Below are 14,165 nucleotides of genomic sequence, written 5' to 3'. Positions count from 1 at the left end.
AAGCAGCCGCCGAGTGCCCGGCCGGCCGGCCGGCCGGACGCGCGCAGCCTCCGCCTCCGCCGACGGGGTCACTGAACTGGGACCGACGTCACGGTTCACGGTCGGCGCCCATTCTGTTCTCGTCACCGGCACGGGAAAAATAGGTACCGAACCCATCGCTCTGCGGGACGGCACAGCAGGCTGTCCGCGGGAGAAAAACCGGCTTGGGCGGGAAGCGGCACGCGGAAAACGCCCTGCGTTGCGCGTTTTCCCGCTAATGTGAGCGCGCCTTAAGTCACGGTCGCCGCTGGCGCGGGGGACGAGGAGGGGATACCAGTGTATCGCACAGTATATGTATGACATGCTATACTGGTATGAGCAACTATAAACACCATAGTTATCGATATTTTTGTTTCGAAATGCAGCATGCGGACAGGATAACGACATTGACAACGCCGAACCAGGGGAACTAGGCTAATACAGCGAACGCTGCAACAAAACAAAAGCAAACCAAAAATCTAGCCTAGGGGCATACTGGGCGTAACCAGAGAATACTAAGAAGAATGACCATTCCGGACTACAGACTGGTTTTCTAATGAAATGTATTATATTACATTTTCATCAAAATTAGCCTGACTACGCCCACTACAGGGCAAATGCCTCTTCCATGTCTCTCCAATTAACCCGGTCCTTTGTCAGCTGCGCCCACCCTATGCCTGAAAACTTCGTAATCTCATCCACCCACCTATCTTTCTAACGCCCCCTGCCACGCTTGCCTTCTGTTGGAATCCACTCCATTACCCTTAAAGAACAGCGGTTACCTTGCCTTCTCAATACATGCCCTGCCCAAGCCCATTTCTGCCTCTTGATGTCGACTGGGATGTCATTAACCAGCGTTTGTTCCCTCACCCACTCTGCCAGTAGCCGGTCTCTTAACGTTACATCTATACATTTTCTTTCCATAGCGCGCTGCGTTGCCCTTAACGTTAAGCTTCACGTTTCTACCCCATAGGTAAGTACCGGTAAGATACAGCTGTTGTATACTTTTCTCTTGAGGGATATTGGTAAACTGCCATTCATGATTTGAGAGAACCTGCCATATGCACTCCACCCCATTCTTTTTCTAGTCATTTCGCTCTCATGATCAGGGTCAGCGGTCACTACCTGCCCTTATTAGATGTATTCCCTTGCCACATCCAGCACCTCGCTACCAATTGTGAACGGCTATTTCGATGCGAGACGGTTGAAATTAATTTGGTTTTCTGCATGTAAAATTTCAGACTCACCGTCCGTCTCTGCCCGTCTAACTCATTGATCATGCTTTGCAGTTCCTCCTCTGAGTGACCCAGCAAGCACTGTCATCAGCGAATCGCAAATTATTCAGGTATTCTTCATTTACTCTTATTCCCAACTGTTCCCAATTCAGGCCTCGAAATTCCTCCTGTAAACAGGCGGTGAATAGCATTGGCGAGATCGTGTCTCCATGCCTAACGCCCTTCCTTATTGAATTTTTATTGCGTGCGAAAACAGCAATTCTACAGATGTGATGGGGGACGCGATGTGGAAGGGGCGTTCAATAGCAGTCGCTGACGGCTTGGTTTCTTTCAATGTTTCTGTTCTTGCCCCCACTAAATTTCCAAATCCACTTTGTTTCCAATCTACAAGTTTGGGGTCCCCCAGGGAAAAAGTTGTCAGAGATAGCTTGACTGGGCCCTGGGGGCCTACAGGCAGCATCACGCAGTGGACTTCACAGCACAGTCAAAAAGATAAATGAACATGAAGCTCGTACCTAGAGCAAATGCAGTGTTTACACTTCTTAATAATTGTACATACAGCAGATGTCAAAAATGAATATGAACATGAAGCTTATACAAATAGCAAATGCAGTGTTTACACTTCGTGAAGAGTTGTAAAGTAATATTTCAATATAATGCATTTCATTTCAATACATTAAAACAAAAAGCCAATACACGCTAGCACATTATGATGCAAACAAGAGTTAATCGATTAAAAACCAACCAGTTGCCCGTCGGTCGAGTAGTGGTTTCAGTTCTTATTGGTCAGTGCCATTAATTTGGATCACAGTAATACTCATTTCCTCATTAAAAAATTGGTAATTCATGTCTAAATCTGGTAAGCGGGGTAGTAAAGTCAATGTGGGTTTTAGTTTATTATACAGTGATGGTATGCGGTAGTCAAGAGTGAACCTGCCATAATTTGTACGTGTACGCGGCACTGGTTTTAGTTCCTTACGTAAGCTGTAAGCATGCAAGGGAGGGTGTGCATTATTTGGAAGGTTATGTTTATGCATATATACAGACAGTTTGTAATCATATAATTTAGTTGCTTTAAGCATATTATGTTTAGTAAACAAGAGATCAGTGGATAGCTGGCTTGGGTCTCCATAAAAGTTCTCGAGAATTTCTTAACACCTTTTTTTTTGTAGTCGCTCCAGTTTATTGTAATTATGGATGGTTGTAACTCCCCAAACTAAAATGCAGTGTGAAAGGCGAGAGTAGAAATTAGCAAAATATATGGCTTTTTGAGCCTCACTGGAAGTAGTTCTCTCAGCTTATAGAGACAGCCAACTGTTTTGCTTAATTCTATCGCCATCTTGCTAACATGCGTATTCCACGACATGGTTTCTTCGAACCATACGCCTAAAAATTTTTCTGATGTCACACGCTGCAAAGCGGTACCTTGAAAATTTAGAACTAGCTCAGTGTCACAGGCTTTGTTATGTGGCTTGAAAATGATATATTTAGTCTTTTTAACATTCAAGGTTAATCTATTTTTATGCAACCACTCTTCAAGTTTGATCAAATAACTATTTATGACAGTGTTCAACTGAGTTACGGTTTGTGCGGAGAAAAAAATATTTGAGTCATCAGCGTACATGACCAGTTTCGGAGAAAGAGGCAAATTGCACATATAATTGATATACATAATGAACAACAAAGGTCCCAGGATCGACCCCTGAGGTACACTATGTTTTACCGTTGTAATCGAAGACGTGAGGTCACCAACTTTTGCACACTGTTTCCTGTCTGAGAGGTAACTTTTTATAAGATAAAGGGCAACGCCACGTATGCCATAATCTTGCAACTTTGAGAGTAATATATTATGGTTTACACAGTCAAATACTTTCCTGAGGTCAATGAATAAGCCTACAGTTAATTGTTTGTTATCAATATTCTTAAGTATTTCATCTTTGATTTGTAATAAGGCAATTTCAACTGATTTTCCTTTCTGGAAGCCGTACTGCGAATCGCTGATAGCATGATATTTAGTGAGGAAATTTTTAAGTTGAGCGTTAATAACATTCTCAAAAACCTTAGAAAATATGGGCAAAACAGATATTGGGTGATAGTTTGATATATAAATAACACTTCCCCCTTTGTGGACCGGGGTTATACGCGCTTGTTTAAGGTCAGAAGGAAAGATACCTGTTTCAATAATTTGATTGATTATAAATGCGAGTGGTATAGCTATAATCGTTGCTACATGTTTAATAGGGACACTGCTCAGGCCACCTAGTCCAGTAGCGACATTCTTTCGAATTCTGTCAATGAAGATGATGACTTCTTGGGAAGTAACTGGGGAAAATATAACTGAATTCTCAAGCCTTGGGCGAAGTATTGAAAACGAATTAGCACAGCCTCTGTTGGGAGAAATGTATTCACCGACGTTAGAAATGAACTCATTCATTGCATCTAACGCCGCTATATCAGTCTTCCCATCAGCAAAAGCTGCAATATGAAGAAGACACTTAGCTTTAAGTTTATTGGATAAATTATTGATTTCTTGCCATAGCGTTCTTGGGTTGTTGTATATTTCAGCAAACAGACACTGATAGTAGTACATTTTTGCCTTCCTTAAATCGGCATTTAATTTGATACGAAATGCCTTGAATTGTTTTAGTGGAACAGTATCACGTGATTGGTGGAAAGCGTTTTACATTTTGTTTTTTACTTTTATTCTCTTATGCAAGGTGGTCGTAATCCAAGGCTTGCGTATTTGTTTCGTTCGGTTAGAATTGTGTACCAAGGGAAAATGTTTCTCATAGCAGGCCTTAAATTTGCTGAGGAAGAGACGATACGCTTGACTAGGATCGCGTTCGGCATAGATACTTTCCCAGTGAATATTTTCTATCACGGTGTAAAATTTCTCGAGTGAAGTAGAGCTTATGTCACGATAAGTAGAGGTATAAGTGACTTTCTGTTTGACAACCGTTGTCGGCAGACATGTAAAAACCGGGAGGTGGTCACTGATATCAAGGGAAAGCACACCTGATAAGCACTGGTCACAAGGTACATTTGTAATGCAGATATCTAGAAGTGTGGCACTGGTATCGGTGACACGGGTGGGCAAGGAAATTGTATTTGAACAAGTGAAAGTTCGCAGAATGGTTTCCAGGTGCTCAGAAGATGAATCTTCACCGAGCATATTGATATTCCCATTACCCATAACCAAGAAGGCTCCTCGCATTGAATGGAGGCTTGACAGCAAAGTCTCCATGAATTCAAAAAATTGGGACTTGTATCCTAATGGAGCCTATAGACAGCTGCTATAAGAATATTTTTCAACCATACCACAAGGCATTCAACACTGGGTGCAATGCATGTTAATTTGTTCACAACTTCACATGTAATTGAGGCTTTGATATACATAGCAATTCCATCGCCTCGGTTTGCGGGCCGCACGATGCCGTGACAAATATAATCTTGTATTGTCGGTGGGCTATCAGTTGCAGAAAACCAGGATTCTGTGAATAATATAGCATCAAATTTATCCGATAAGTAATCGAAGAACATGCGTAGATCGTGCATTTCATTTTTAATGCTTCGAGCATTTAGGTGAAATGCCCTGAAGTAGTGAGACGGTATTTTAAATGCTTTGTTGAAATTGTGCAGTTCATAGTATTTACACTCTGGTGCGGTAGCCATATCGCTGTTAGTGCGACAGTGAGTTTGGAAAAGCATTGCAGGTCCTACTATTGAATTTTGTTCAACTCTTCTTGGCAGGCGATTCTTATCATGTCTGATGATTCTGTTTTCCTAGCACAAATTTTTCCGCCCTGTGTCCAAACAAATTTCCATCCTGCCTTTCGTTTCTGTGCTACTGCTGCTCCCAGAAGCTGTTTGACTTGCGTAGTCAGATGTTCAATGACAAATACAGAATCATCGGTTTGGAAACGAATGTCTTGACTGAAATAACGGGCCTTCCTGGCTTTAGCTAATACAGCATTTCGCTTGTCACGTCGCGCAAAGCGTACGACAATGTTCTTTACATCAGACTTGTTGGTTGGTACTCTGTGGCAAATGTCAACATCTTCCTGAGTTACGGGCTCCCCTACTTTTTCACAGATGTTCTGCACAGTGTCAAACACGTCTCCGCTATCAGGCACACCCTTGATTTCAAGGTTATTGGCCCGTGAGTACTGTTACAATTCTGTGACTCGCATGTGCAGTTTCTGATTTTCTCCAGCGAGTTCTTGGTTGCAGTTGTGTGTTTTGGCAAGTTCCTCACGTAGCGCCTTTATTTCTGCGGAGAGTGTGTTGACACTGTCACAAGATTCACTACAATATTCTACACTCTGTTTGAAGGAGCGAAGTTCAGCACGAATTTCCCGTTTGAAATCCTCAAGCGTCTTACTAAGCTCCTTCACGTTTGACATGATAAATAACTGATTGAAAACACTAGGACGGTTCTTTGGCAGCAGTGCGCGCAACAACGGTAAGGTAATAAAAATGAGGAAAACGGTCCTCACCTGCACGAGGAAGAACTTGGATGAGTGTTGTGAAAACCGCACGCACTGCTGCCAAACTGAGGAGAGCGCGCGAAAGCGGCCCCTATATGTAGGCGCGGTCTGTGGCCTGGTAGGACACGGCGCAGGCGCGGCAGCGTCGACGTTCACCAGCTGATCCCAGAGGATAACGGTGCAACGACGCTCGTCGTACTCGACGCTTTAGCTTGTCAGACGCCTTTCCCAGCGCAGCTTGTACCCTCGCAGAAGCCAACGGATCGTGCCGAAGAAAGTATGCGCTCCGCACCTGCACGAGGAAGAACTTGGATGAGTGTTGTGAAAACCGCACGCACTGCTGCCAAACTGTTTGTGTGAACATTCGCATGAATTACAAAGATGATATTTTCGTCCCACGTTATCGCCCTACAAATTCATCTAATGGTTTTTCTTCAGACTTGCACAATGTTATAAATAAATTGCACACCAGGTTTTACTCATCACCCATATTCGTCCTAGGAGATTTTAACTTCCCCAACATTACTTTAGACGCGCAACTTCCACTTGCAAATGGTGGCTCCGCAGAATGCATCTCTTTCTTGACACATGCTCCGACTTCAACCGTTGTCAACTAGTCCACAATCCAACGCGCATTACTCAGTCTAGCGCTAGTGTTCCTGACCTTCACTCGCTTTTACTTCTGCCTGGCATGAGTGATCACACCATTATTCATTTTAATATATTAAACGAATCCCCTTACAAGAAGGTAAGTACATAATTTATTAATGCGCAAGCTATAGAAAGCTTAGTTCAAGGTCATTTGTCCACAAAATATGTCTGCAGAAGCTGGCACCATGTCACGTGATGGATGTGATATCACGTCATACCAAGTCAAGGGACAGCGATGTAATATGATGTCATGCCAAGCCACGTGACAACGGTGTAATGTGACGCCATACCAAGTCACGTGACAACGATGCAATATGACGCCATACCAAGTCACGTGACAACGATGTATATGCTGTCATACCAAGTCACGTGACAAAGATATAAGGTGACGTCATACCAACCTATGTCACAACCATGTAACCTATGTCACAACCCACCCCCACCATCAAAAACGGCTCTAATGTATGTACTTTGGTTTATGTCATCACTAAAGCGTTTACTGAACAAAAAAAATTATCTTCTAGATAGTCAAGTTATCTATGCGCGAAGATAGGCGAGATGTCTATCATCGCGCGGCACGCGCGGCAGCGGCTTACGTTAACGCAGTTTCAACAGCAAAGCGCACATTTTTCAAATGAGCGCTGCCGTCAATGCTTGGAATGTTGTTTTGGAATGTTGCTCGCGGGGATGAAAGAAAACAGATGGAATTACTCGCTTCTGACAAAACTGTTGTCCCCAGAGAAAGCTGTTATACTTCGTTAAACGAGGCATTTCCATCGCCTTTTGAAAAATGTTCCTCCACCCTTCCCATCTATGGATCCTGTCATCATAGATTGGACTGGAATATGGAAACTAATGCATGGCATTAAACTCTCTTCTTCACTGGGCGCTAATGAAATAAGATCAAAGTTTTTGAAATACTCTAAAGCATATTCTTCGACATTGTTATCCAAATTTTTTCGCTGTCCTTGGAATGTGGTGAACTTCCTGATGACTGGCAAGGGGGGAAGGCGGTTGCTGTTTTCAAACCTGGTGACGTTCATTCCCTTACCTATTATAGACAAATTTCATTAGCAAGCATCTCTTGCAAACTACTAGAGCACCTTATTTATAAACATATTACAACTTTCCTTGCAGCTAACTCTTTTCTCAGTGTCCAACAAAGCGGTTTTCGAAAGCACTACTCATGTGAAACTCAGCTCTTAACCTTCACAAACGATTGGTTTTCGGCCCTTGATTCTTGAATTATTACAGACTGCATTTTCATTGGTTTCGCCAAGGCGTTCGACAGTATCTGTCACAGACTAATACTTTTGAAACTAAGTAAGTTTAAGCTTGACCCGAATGTTTTAAAATGGATTGAGTGCTTCTTGTCTAAACGCACACAATGTGTAACCGCTAACGGCCATAGCTCGCATCCTTTGCGGTGTAGCCTCTGGCGTTCCACAGGGATCGGTGCTAGGCCCGTTGCTCTTTCTTATCTACATTAACGATTTACCTTATAGCATATCTTCTTCCATGAAGCTTTTTCCTGATGACTGAATTATTTACCGCCAAGCTACAAGCTCCGAAGAGCGCTTTACCCTCCAGTCCTACCTTAATCAGATTTCTTCTTGGTGTGACAGTTGGCTAATGAAGCTTAAAATCACTAAATGAAAATTCATGACAATTTCCTGGCATGGTTTTAATGAGGTCTTTTCTGACTATTTGCTTAATGATACTCCATTCACCCAGGTTTGTTCTTAAAAATACCTTGGGGCGCATATCTGCAGTACCCTCTCCTGCCAAACTCAAGTGGGCTACATAAGAAGCAGCGCTAATCGCACGCTCGGTTACTTACAACGTAATTTTTCTGTGGCGCCCACTAACCTGAAACTTCTACTGTACAAAACGCTGGTCAGGCCTAAACTCGAATGCGCGTCACGAGTGTGGGACCCTCACCTTAAGTCGCGACACGGGAAGATCGAACCAATCCAAAATCAGGCGGTTCGTTTGATTTTTTCTATCATCGAACTGCAAGTGTAACTCAAATGAAGTCAGATCTAAATTTGCCGCATCTCTCGATTTCTCGTACAATTGCGCGTATATGTCTTTTTCACAAAAGCTACCATTCTAACCCTCATCTCAGTGATTCGCTAGTTGTGCCGCCACCATATATCTCGTCACGCAGCGACCACCAGTTCAACGTTGACGTGCCCAGCAGTCGCACGAACCGACATTTCGCGTCTTTCATCTCCAGGACACCTAAGGAATGTAACCACCTTCCCACTTCCATCGCCTCTATTACAGACGCCGAACTGTTTAAGAATGTCGTTAGTGATTACATAACGTGGTGACACTGTACTAATTCTGTTCATGTTTTTTTTATTTTTTACCCACTCCTCTTTGTAATGCTTCGGCCCTGAGGGTAAGTAAATAAATAAATAGCGTCACCCTAGACTGATACTGCCAGGCGGTAGCCACGCATTGGTACTTTTCGCATGCTCCAATAGGTGCAGTCTTGGTCAAAAAGCCTTAGGCCGCTGTGAATGGGCCACGAGCGGCTGCGTTCCGCTATTGCGGCGCTGCCATCGCCGGTGCGCACCGCCGCTCTCTTGCTCTGAGGATTGCGGGAGCGAGGATAACATGCCCTTCAATCTCGGGCATCCCTTGATAACAGTGCCTGTGAAAAAAAACTGCGGCTTTCGTTCTGCGTAATGCGTGCTTGTCTTACGGCAGCCGCGCTACAGCGCTTTGCGCAAGTACATGCGGTGGCCAGGGCGAAGCTGCCCGGCACTGGAGCAATTTTTGAGCAGCCGTGAAGGTTTATGCAACGCTCTATACCACCGAAAACCGGGGCGATTTTTTTTGTTCTCATGTTTTTTGAAATCTGAGCTCATTCACAACGGCTCGTCTACGTTGATACACTTGTTTTGTAAAGATCAGGATGAAAAAGGAAGGGATGCGTTTATTATCTCCTTGACGTAATCATCACGTCATCATCAAGGTGACCTCGATTATCACAAGAAGGTCATCTCGTAGCTGTGGTCTGCTTTATTCGATTGCAAATTACGGGTAATAAGGTTACGATGGCGCCAATGAGCGCATGGCCCAGTTGCGCCTGGATCATGTGTGCATGGAAGGGGGCACTAACGGGAATCAGTCAGTATTCTGCACGTCTTTGAAAGAGGCCATACAGTGGGCACTTCCCAAAGTGGGAGAGAGTGGTCGTCACTTTATCGGATGGACAGGGAAGGCGCGAACATCCTCTTATTGCCAAAAGTTTTATACAGTTTAATGTGGAAACCGCAGGGAGCGCCAATATAGAGTGGGGGAAGTGTGCTCAAAGATGTATTTGAAACATTGTGCATTAGAACGGTTGCTACGTGCCCCTTCCGAAGGGAGACCCCCGTAGTCGAAACTGCGGCTTCTTATCGTGTTTCCAAAGAACTGTGAGTAAATGACCCACATACCGCATTGAGACTTGGTACCACACATTGATGCGCTGAGGCGTGTCAAGGTTACATTTTAATCTTGTGCCTCCACTACAAAACGCAACACGTTGAAAATATGAAACCTTATCGGTCGACTCAACCAAATGCGCAAAATATCAGGAATATGGCAAGGCTTGGGCCTCTGAATGTGTAGGACGAAAATACAATAATCAAGAATCTGAGATTTGGTAATTTTATATGCCACAGCGTGTTGGAAGGACACCAGGCAGCTTCGCCCTGGCCACCGCAGTTGCTTGCACGAAGCGCTATAGGGAGGCGGCGGTAAGACACACGCAGTAGAGAGTAAGAACATAGAGAAACATACTTACTTAAAGAGCGGACACTCCTGTAGGGCCCTGCGGCCGAGATACTACACTGCCGCCAGCGCCCCGGGCGGTTGGTCAGACCGCTAATTTCGTCCTCCGAGATTTTAGGTATGCGCTTCAGCTCTTTCAGTTTCGGTTTCAAATGCTGTCGATTCTGAATTACCTTTGGCTATTAAAATATTCAACTACATCGTCTAAGTGGAGCACAAGCTTGTTTTAATATTTCATTTCTAAGCATGCCATACATATGGACGTAATAAGCGCTCGGATCGCAGACTTTTACTGGAATTACCAACAAGCTTCTGGAAGAACCTACGCAAGCTGAATTAGTTCATGCGGGTTGGAATAATGCAATGAGAGCTGTTCTTACTTTAATTTTTTTGCCGCCATTGAGCCGCCTCTTTCAGTTGCATACATAGAAGGAAGTGGCTTCACACTGTACAGGGAAAAAATACTGGATGTCACACATTTTATAAAAGACATCATTGTGCAAAGAGCAGCAAGAAAGAAGTTATGGTAAAGCCGATGGCAAAATGTCTCGAAGAAAAAAAATGTATTGCGCATACGCTCTGCGGGTTTGTCATCTAAAACATCGCCCGTGCGAACAACACACCAGGAGTTGTGAACAGCTAGACACAAGTAAGGGGTTAAAAAGGCGCGTATATAGCACGCTCGATTCCTGCACATCAGCAGCTTTGAGCGGTAGGTTCATAGGCTGTTCAGAAATACAAGCACAACACATTCACTGAATCACAGTATCACAATAGTAAGCTTGCACTCTTCGTAAAAGGCGATTATTACGATTTTTTTGGTCAAGGTGTAGACACCATGCAAAAAAACCCACCTTTAGCGAGCTGACAATCCAAGCATCCTGTAGGCTGAACAGCAGGAATAGCTGCCTTCTTCAGCGAAGTCATCCCAGTGTCCATGAAGTCATCGGTGGTGAAATGGTCCCCGCAGATGTGGTACGTGGCGTACAGCTGGGTCGTCAACTTTTCTAACAGGCCGCCCCTCATGGCACACTCGATCCAAGCCTTCAACCTGAAATAATTATGAAGCAGTATAACCTGCGATTATTCCCTTCACTGGCTGACTAGAAAAAAACATGCGCATAGTAGCTGGTTCTAAAAAGAGATTGGCAGCACTGTTCTATATTTTCCTTAAAGTACACAGAAAAGGCGTCAATCACCTGCTGTCACGAGGAATGAATAAGAGCTTCGTCCCCGGCTTCCTTTTTCTTCGCCAGTTGTTCCCGCACCATGAAACGCAGCATTAGCTCCCGTAATTTCATCCGCTCCGTGGCATAGTAGGGTGGGCTTGTGTACAGACTGTAAATATTGTTGCATTCGTCGAACGGCAAAGAGATATATCGCAGAAAAACATGATCGTAAAGAAAAATAAACTCCCTGATGACAGTTATAATATGTTTGCAGGCAAGCATGTTAACATATTGTTCATGAAAAATTCTGTCTAACTAGTTTCAACTCCTCGCGGAAGCGAGCTCACGTAAACTGTTTTTTTTTGTCTATAAAGCAGTGACTGTTGTCAATGATTTTCTTCCAGACCGTACCTATATGCGCTACAGACCAGTGATAAACTTTCACTTGACTGTGATCGCACACTGTCGTAATGATTGCGTAGATAGCAGTATCCGCACCGATTTTCTTATACCCCTTCCCGTGGGCACTTTCGATTGTGATCGAGCATTCGACCGGTATCCGACTTTCAATCGCGATGGAAAATGATCGCTGATATAGCGGTCCAAGGATCGGGAATAAGAACAGCCCTAGCGCAACAGATGACACTAAGTAGGTTCGAAACACACAATAAAATGGGCAAAGTTGGCGAAAAAAATTCCTTGTATATTACTTATTCTAGACAAAAAAATATTTCAATTTGGTATTATCGCTAAAAAGCACACCTATCAATGGCGATCAGCGGAAATTCTCTGAAACACATGTCGGTGGTATTGACACAGATACGAGAAATTATGCCTGAATAAAACGTATTAGCATTTGTTGTACTGCAGTCTAAAACAACCTTTCTTGTTTATATTTTAGAGTTCTCTCTTTTGCTGTTCGTTTCCTAGCACTATATGACACCTAAAAACCACATAGTAGGTTTTGAACGCAATCGGGCAGCTCGACTGCGATGCTCCGATGACAGTCAACTACTCCCGATCGCGGCTCAAACACAATCAGGCAGCTTGATTTCGATGCTCCGATGGCAGTCAACTATTTCTAAACGCGGCTCAAACACGATCGGCGGATATTGAGGCCCGATTAGTATTTGACCGATCACGATCAAAACTGCCCGCTTCCCGTGTGACAAAGTTATTTTCACACGGTCGATATCAAATGTGCATTCAGTGTTCGACCCACGCCATTTAAAAGGTTTGCTTTACGATACGGGTGAGCCATCGATAAATTCTGTGCTTTAAATCTAATGTGTCGCAAGTGACTTTCGGAAAATTACGCTTTCAAAGTAATTCACATGCTCTTCCGGAAAACGACAGTACAAGAACAAACGGATGGCTCATGGCATATTATATTCTACACGTGCAATATACGTTCACGCAGCATAACAAACCACTTGCTACAATGTTCTTAGCTCAAGAAACATCAAAATTAATCCTGCAGGCAAAAGGAAACAACTTACCGGAAAAATGAGGCGACGAGATGAAAAGCGCGGTGAGGTGGGCGTAACCGGCGGCACATTACCGGCGCAGCACCAAGTTCTATATGGAAATACAACGCTTGGATGAAACCCGGTGGACGTGTGATAAGCTGTCGGCCTTTGTAGTAGAGTGGAAGCAAACATAGGCCGCCTGGCGGGTGGTCAGATCCTTGTTTGCTCGGCCGCGAAACGGCCCGAGTGTCGCTCTTTACGGAAGTATGTTTCTCTATGGTAGAACGCTGCACTAGCTTTTCACGGGTTTCGTTATCAAGGGACGCCAGAGAGAGAGGGGCACGCTTTCCTCGCCCTCTTTATCCTACCACCGCAGCCACCACCGGCGCGCTTCGGCGGTTGCGGCGCCGTGATAACGAGCGCAGCCGTCCTGGCCCATTCACAGCGGCCTGAGGTTTTTTGACCAAGACTGCAGATCACTGCGATTAACTTTATCCAGCCGGGAAGGGTGCAGGTGTGTGTTGGCTGCACGGGTGCATCTGCGCCCGTCGGCAGCTATCACAATAGGTGTAAATGGTAACGCTGTGCAAAAATTGTTTAACATGCCAGCGTGCACATATCACCAATGCAGAAAGCTGTGCGCACCGTACATGAAGGCTTCATATCAGCATTATAATTTGTTGTTTCTGATTTCAATTTTGAAATTTTAGGCATTTTTTTTTTCATTTTCAAGCCCTCATAATTTAAACTCCGTACGGGCTCCAAAATTACTTTGCCCTAAACTTTGTATCTTGTTTCTTTATTTGGCAACCACAATAAATGTATTTCAGACAAGGTGGCGAACCTGAAAGTACGTACAGACAAAAAATTCAGGGGAGCGCTTAAATCACCTCACGTGGATCAAGGCGAAAGCATTTGTGTCGTTCTGTTGAGCTCTTAGCTCAACACGATTGCCTCACGCTTCTCGAATTAGTTTTGGTTTCATGTTACGACCTGCTACGCCTTCTTTATATCCGGTTTCAAGTTACGACATACTAAACCTTCGTTATATCTGATGTGTTCGCTATATCTCGTTTTAAGTTACTACTTATGCCTTCTAAAACGCCTTCCTTATGGCGGACGAGGTGACCGAGTGGTTAAGGCGATGGACTGCTAATCCATTGGGCTCTTTTTTGAGTGACAGGTGGAACGGACTCCTTGTACACGTTTCCTGCGGACATGTCTTGCGCACACTGATGCGGCGAGAAAGGCTTCCGCCTTAAATATAAAATAACTGAAGGATTCTACGCGGAGCGGCTTCTGTGGGGCAGCACAGTCAAGGTGGCCATATATCGAACGTATGAAATT

At 44.2% G+C, this 14,165-nt stretch overlaps 1 protein-coding gene across 1 annotated transcript in view; it reads right to left on the bottom strand.

Annotated features, from left to right (window-relative positions):
* Positions 1-12,994, bottom strand: part of LOC144125279 (uncharacterized) — an 84,908-nt gene extending 71,914 nt beyond the window's left edge. Inside the window, exons 1-3 of the mRNA XM_077658529.1 lie at positions 12,849-12,994; positions 11,380-11,518; positions 11,035-11,231 (exon numbers count right to left, since the gene is read on the bottom strand). Coding sequence (XP_077514655.1) covers positions 11,035-11,206 — 172 coding nt within the window. The 5' untranslated portion in view covers positions 11,207-11,231; positions 11,380-11,518; positions 12,849-12,994. The remainder of the gene's footprint in view (positions 1-11,034; positions 11,232-11,379; positions 11,519-12,848) is intronic.
* Between the last annotated feature and the right edge of the window lie 1,171 nt (positions 12,995-14,165).

This window comes from Amblyomma americanum, chromosome 1 (genome assembly GCF_052857255.1).
Source record: "Amblyomma americanum isolate KBUSLIRL-KWMA chromosome 1, ASM5285725v1, whole genome shotgun sequence".
Lineage (NCBI taxonomy): Eukaryota > Metazoa > Arthropoda > Arachnida > Ixodida > Ixodidae > Amblyomma > Amblyomma americanum.
The sequence above is the reverse complement of the archived record's forward strand: the minus strand, read 5'-3'. Positions and strand labels throughout refer to the sequence as shown.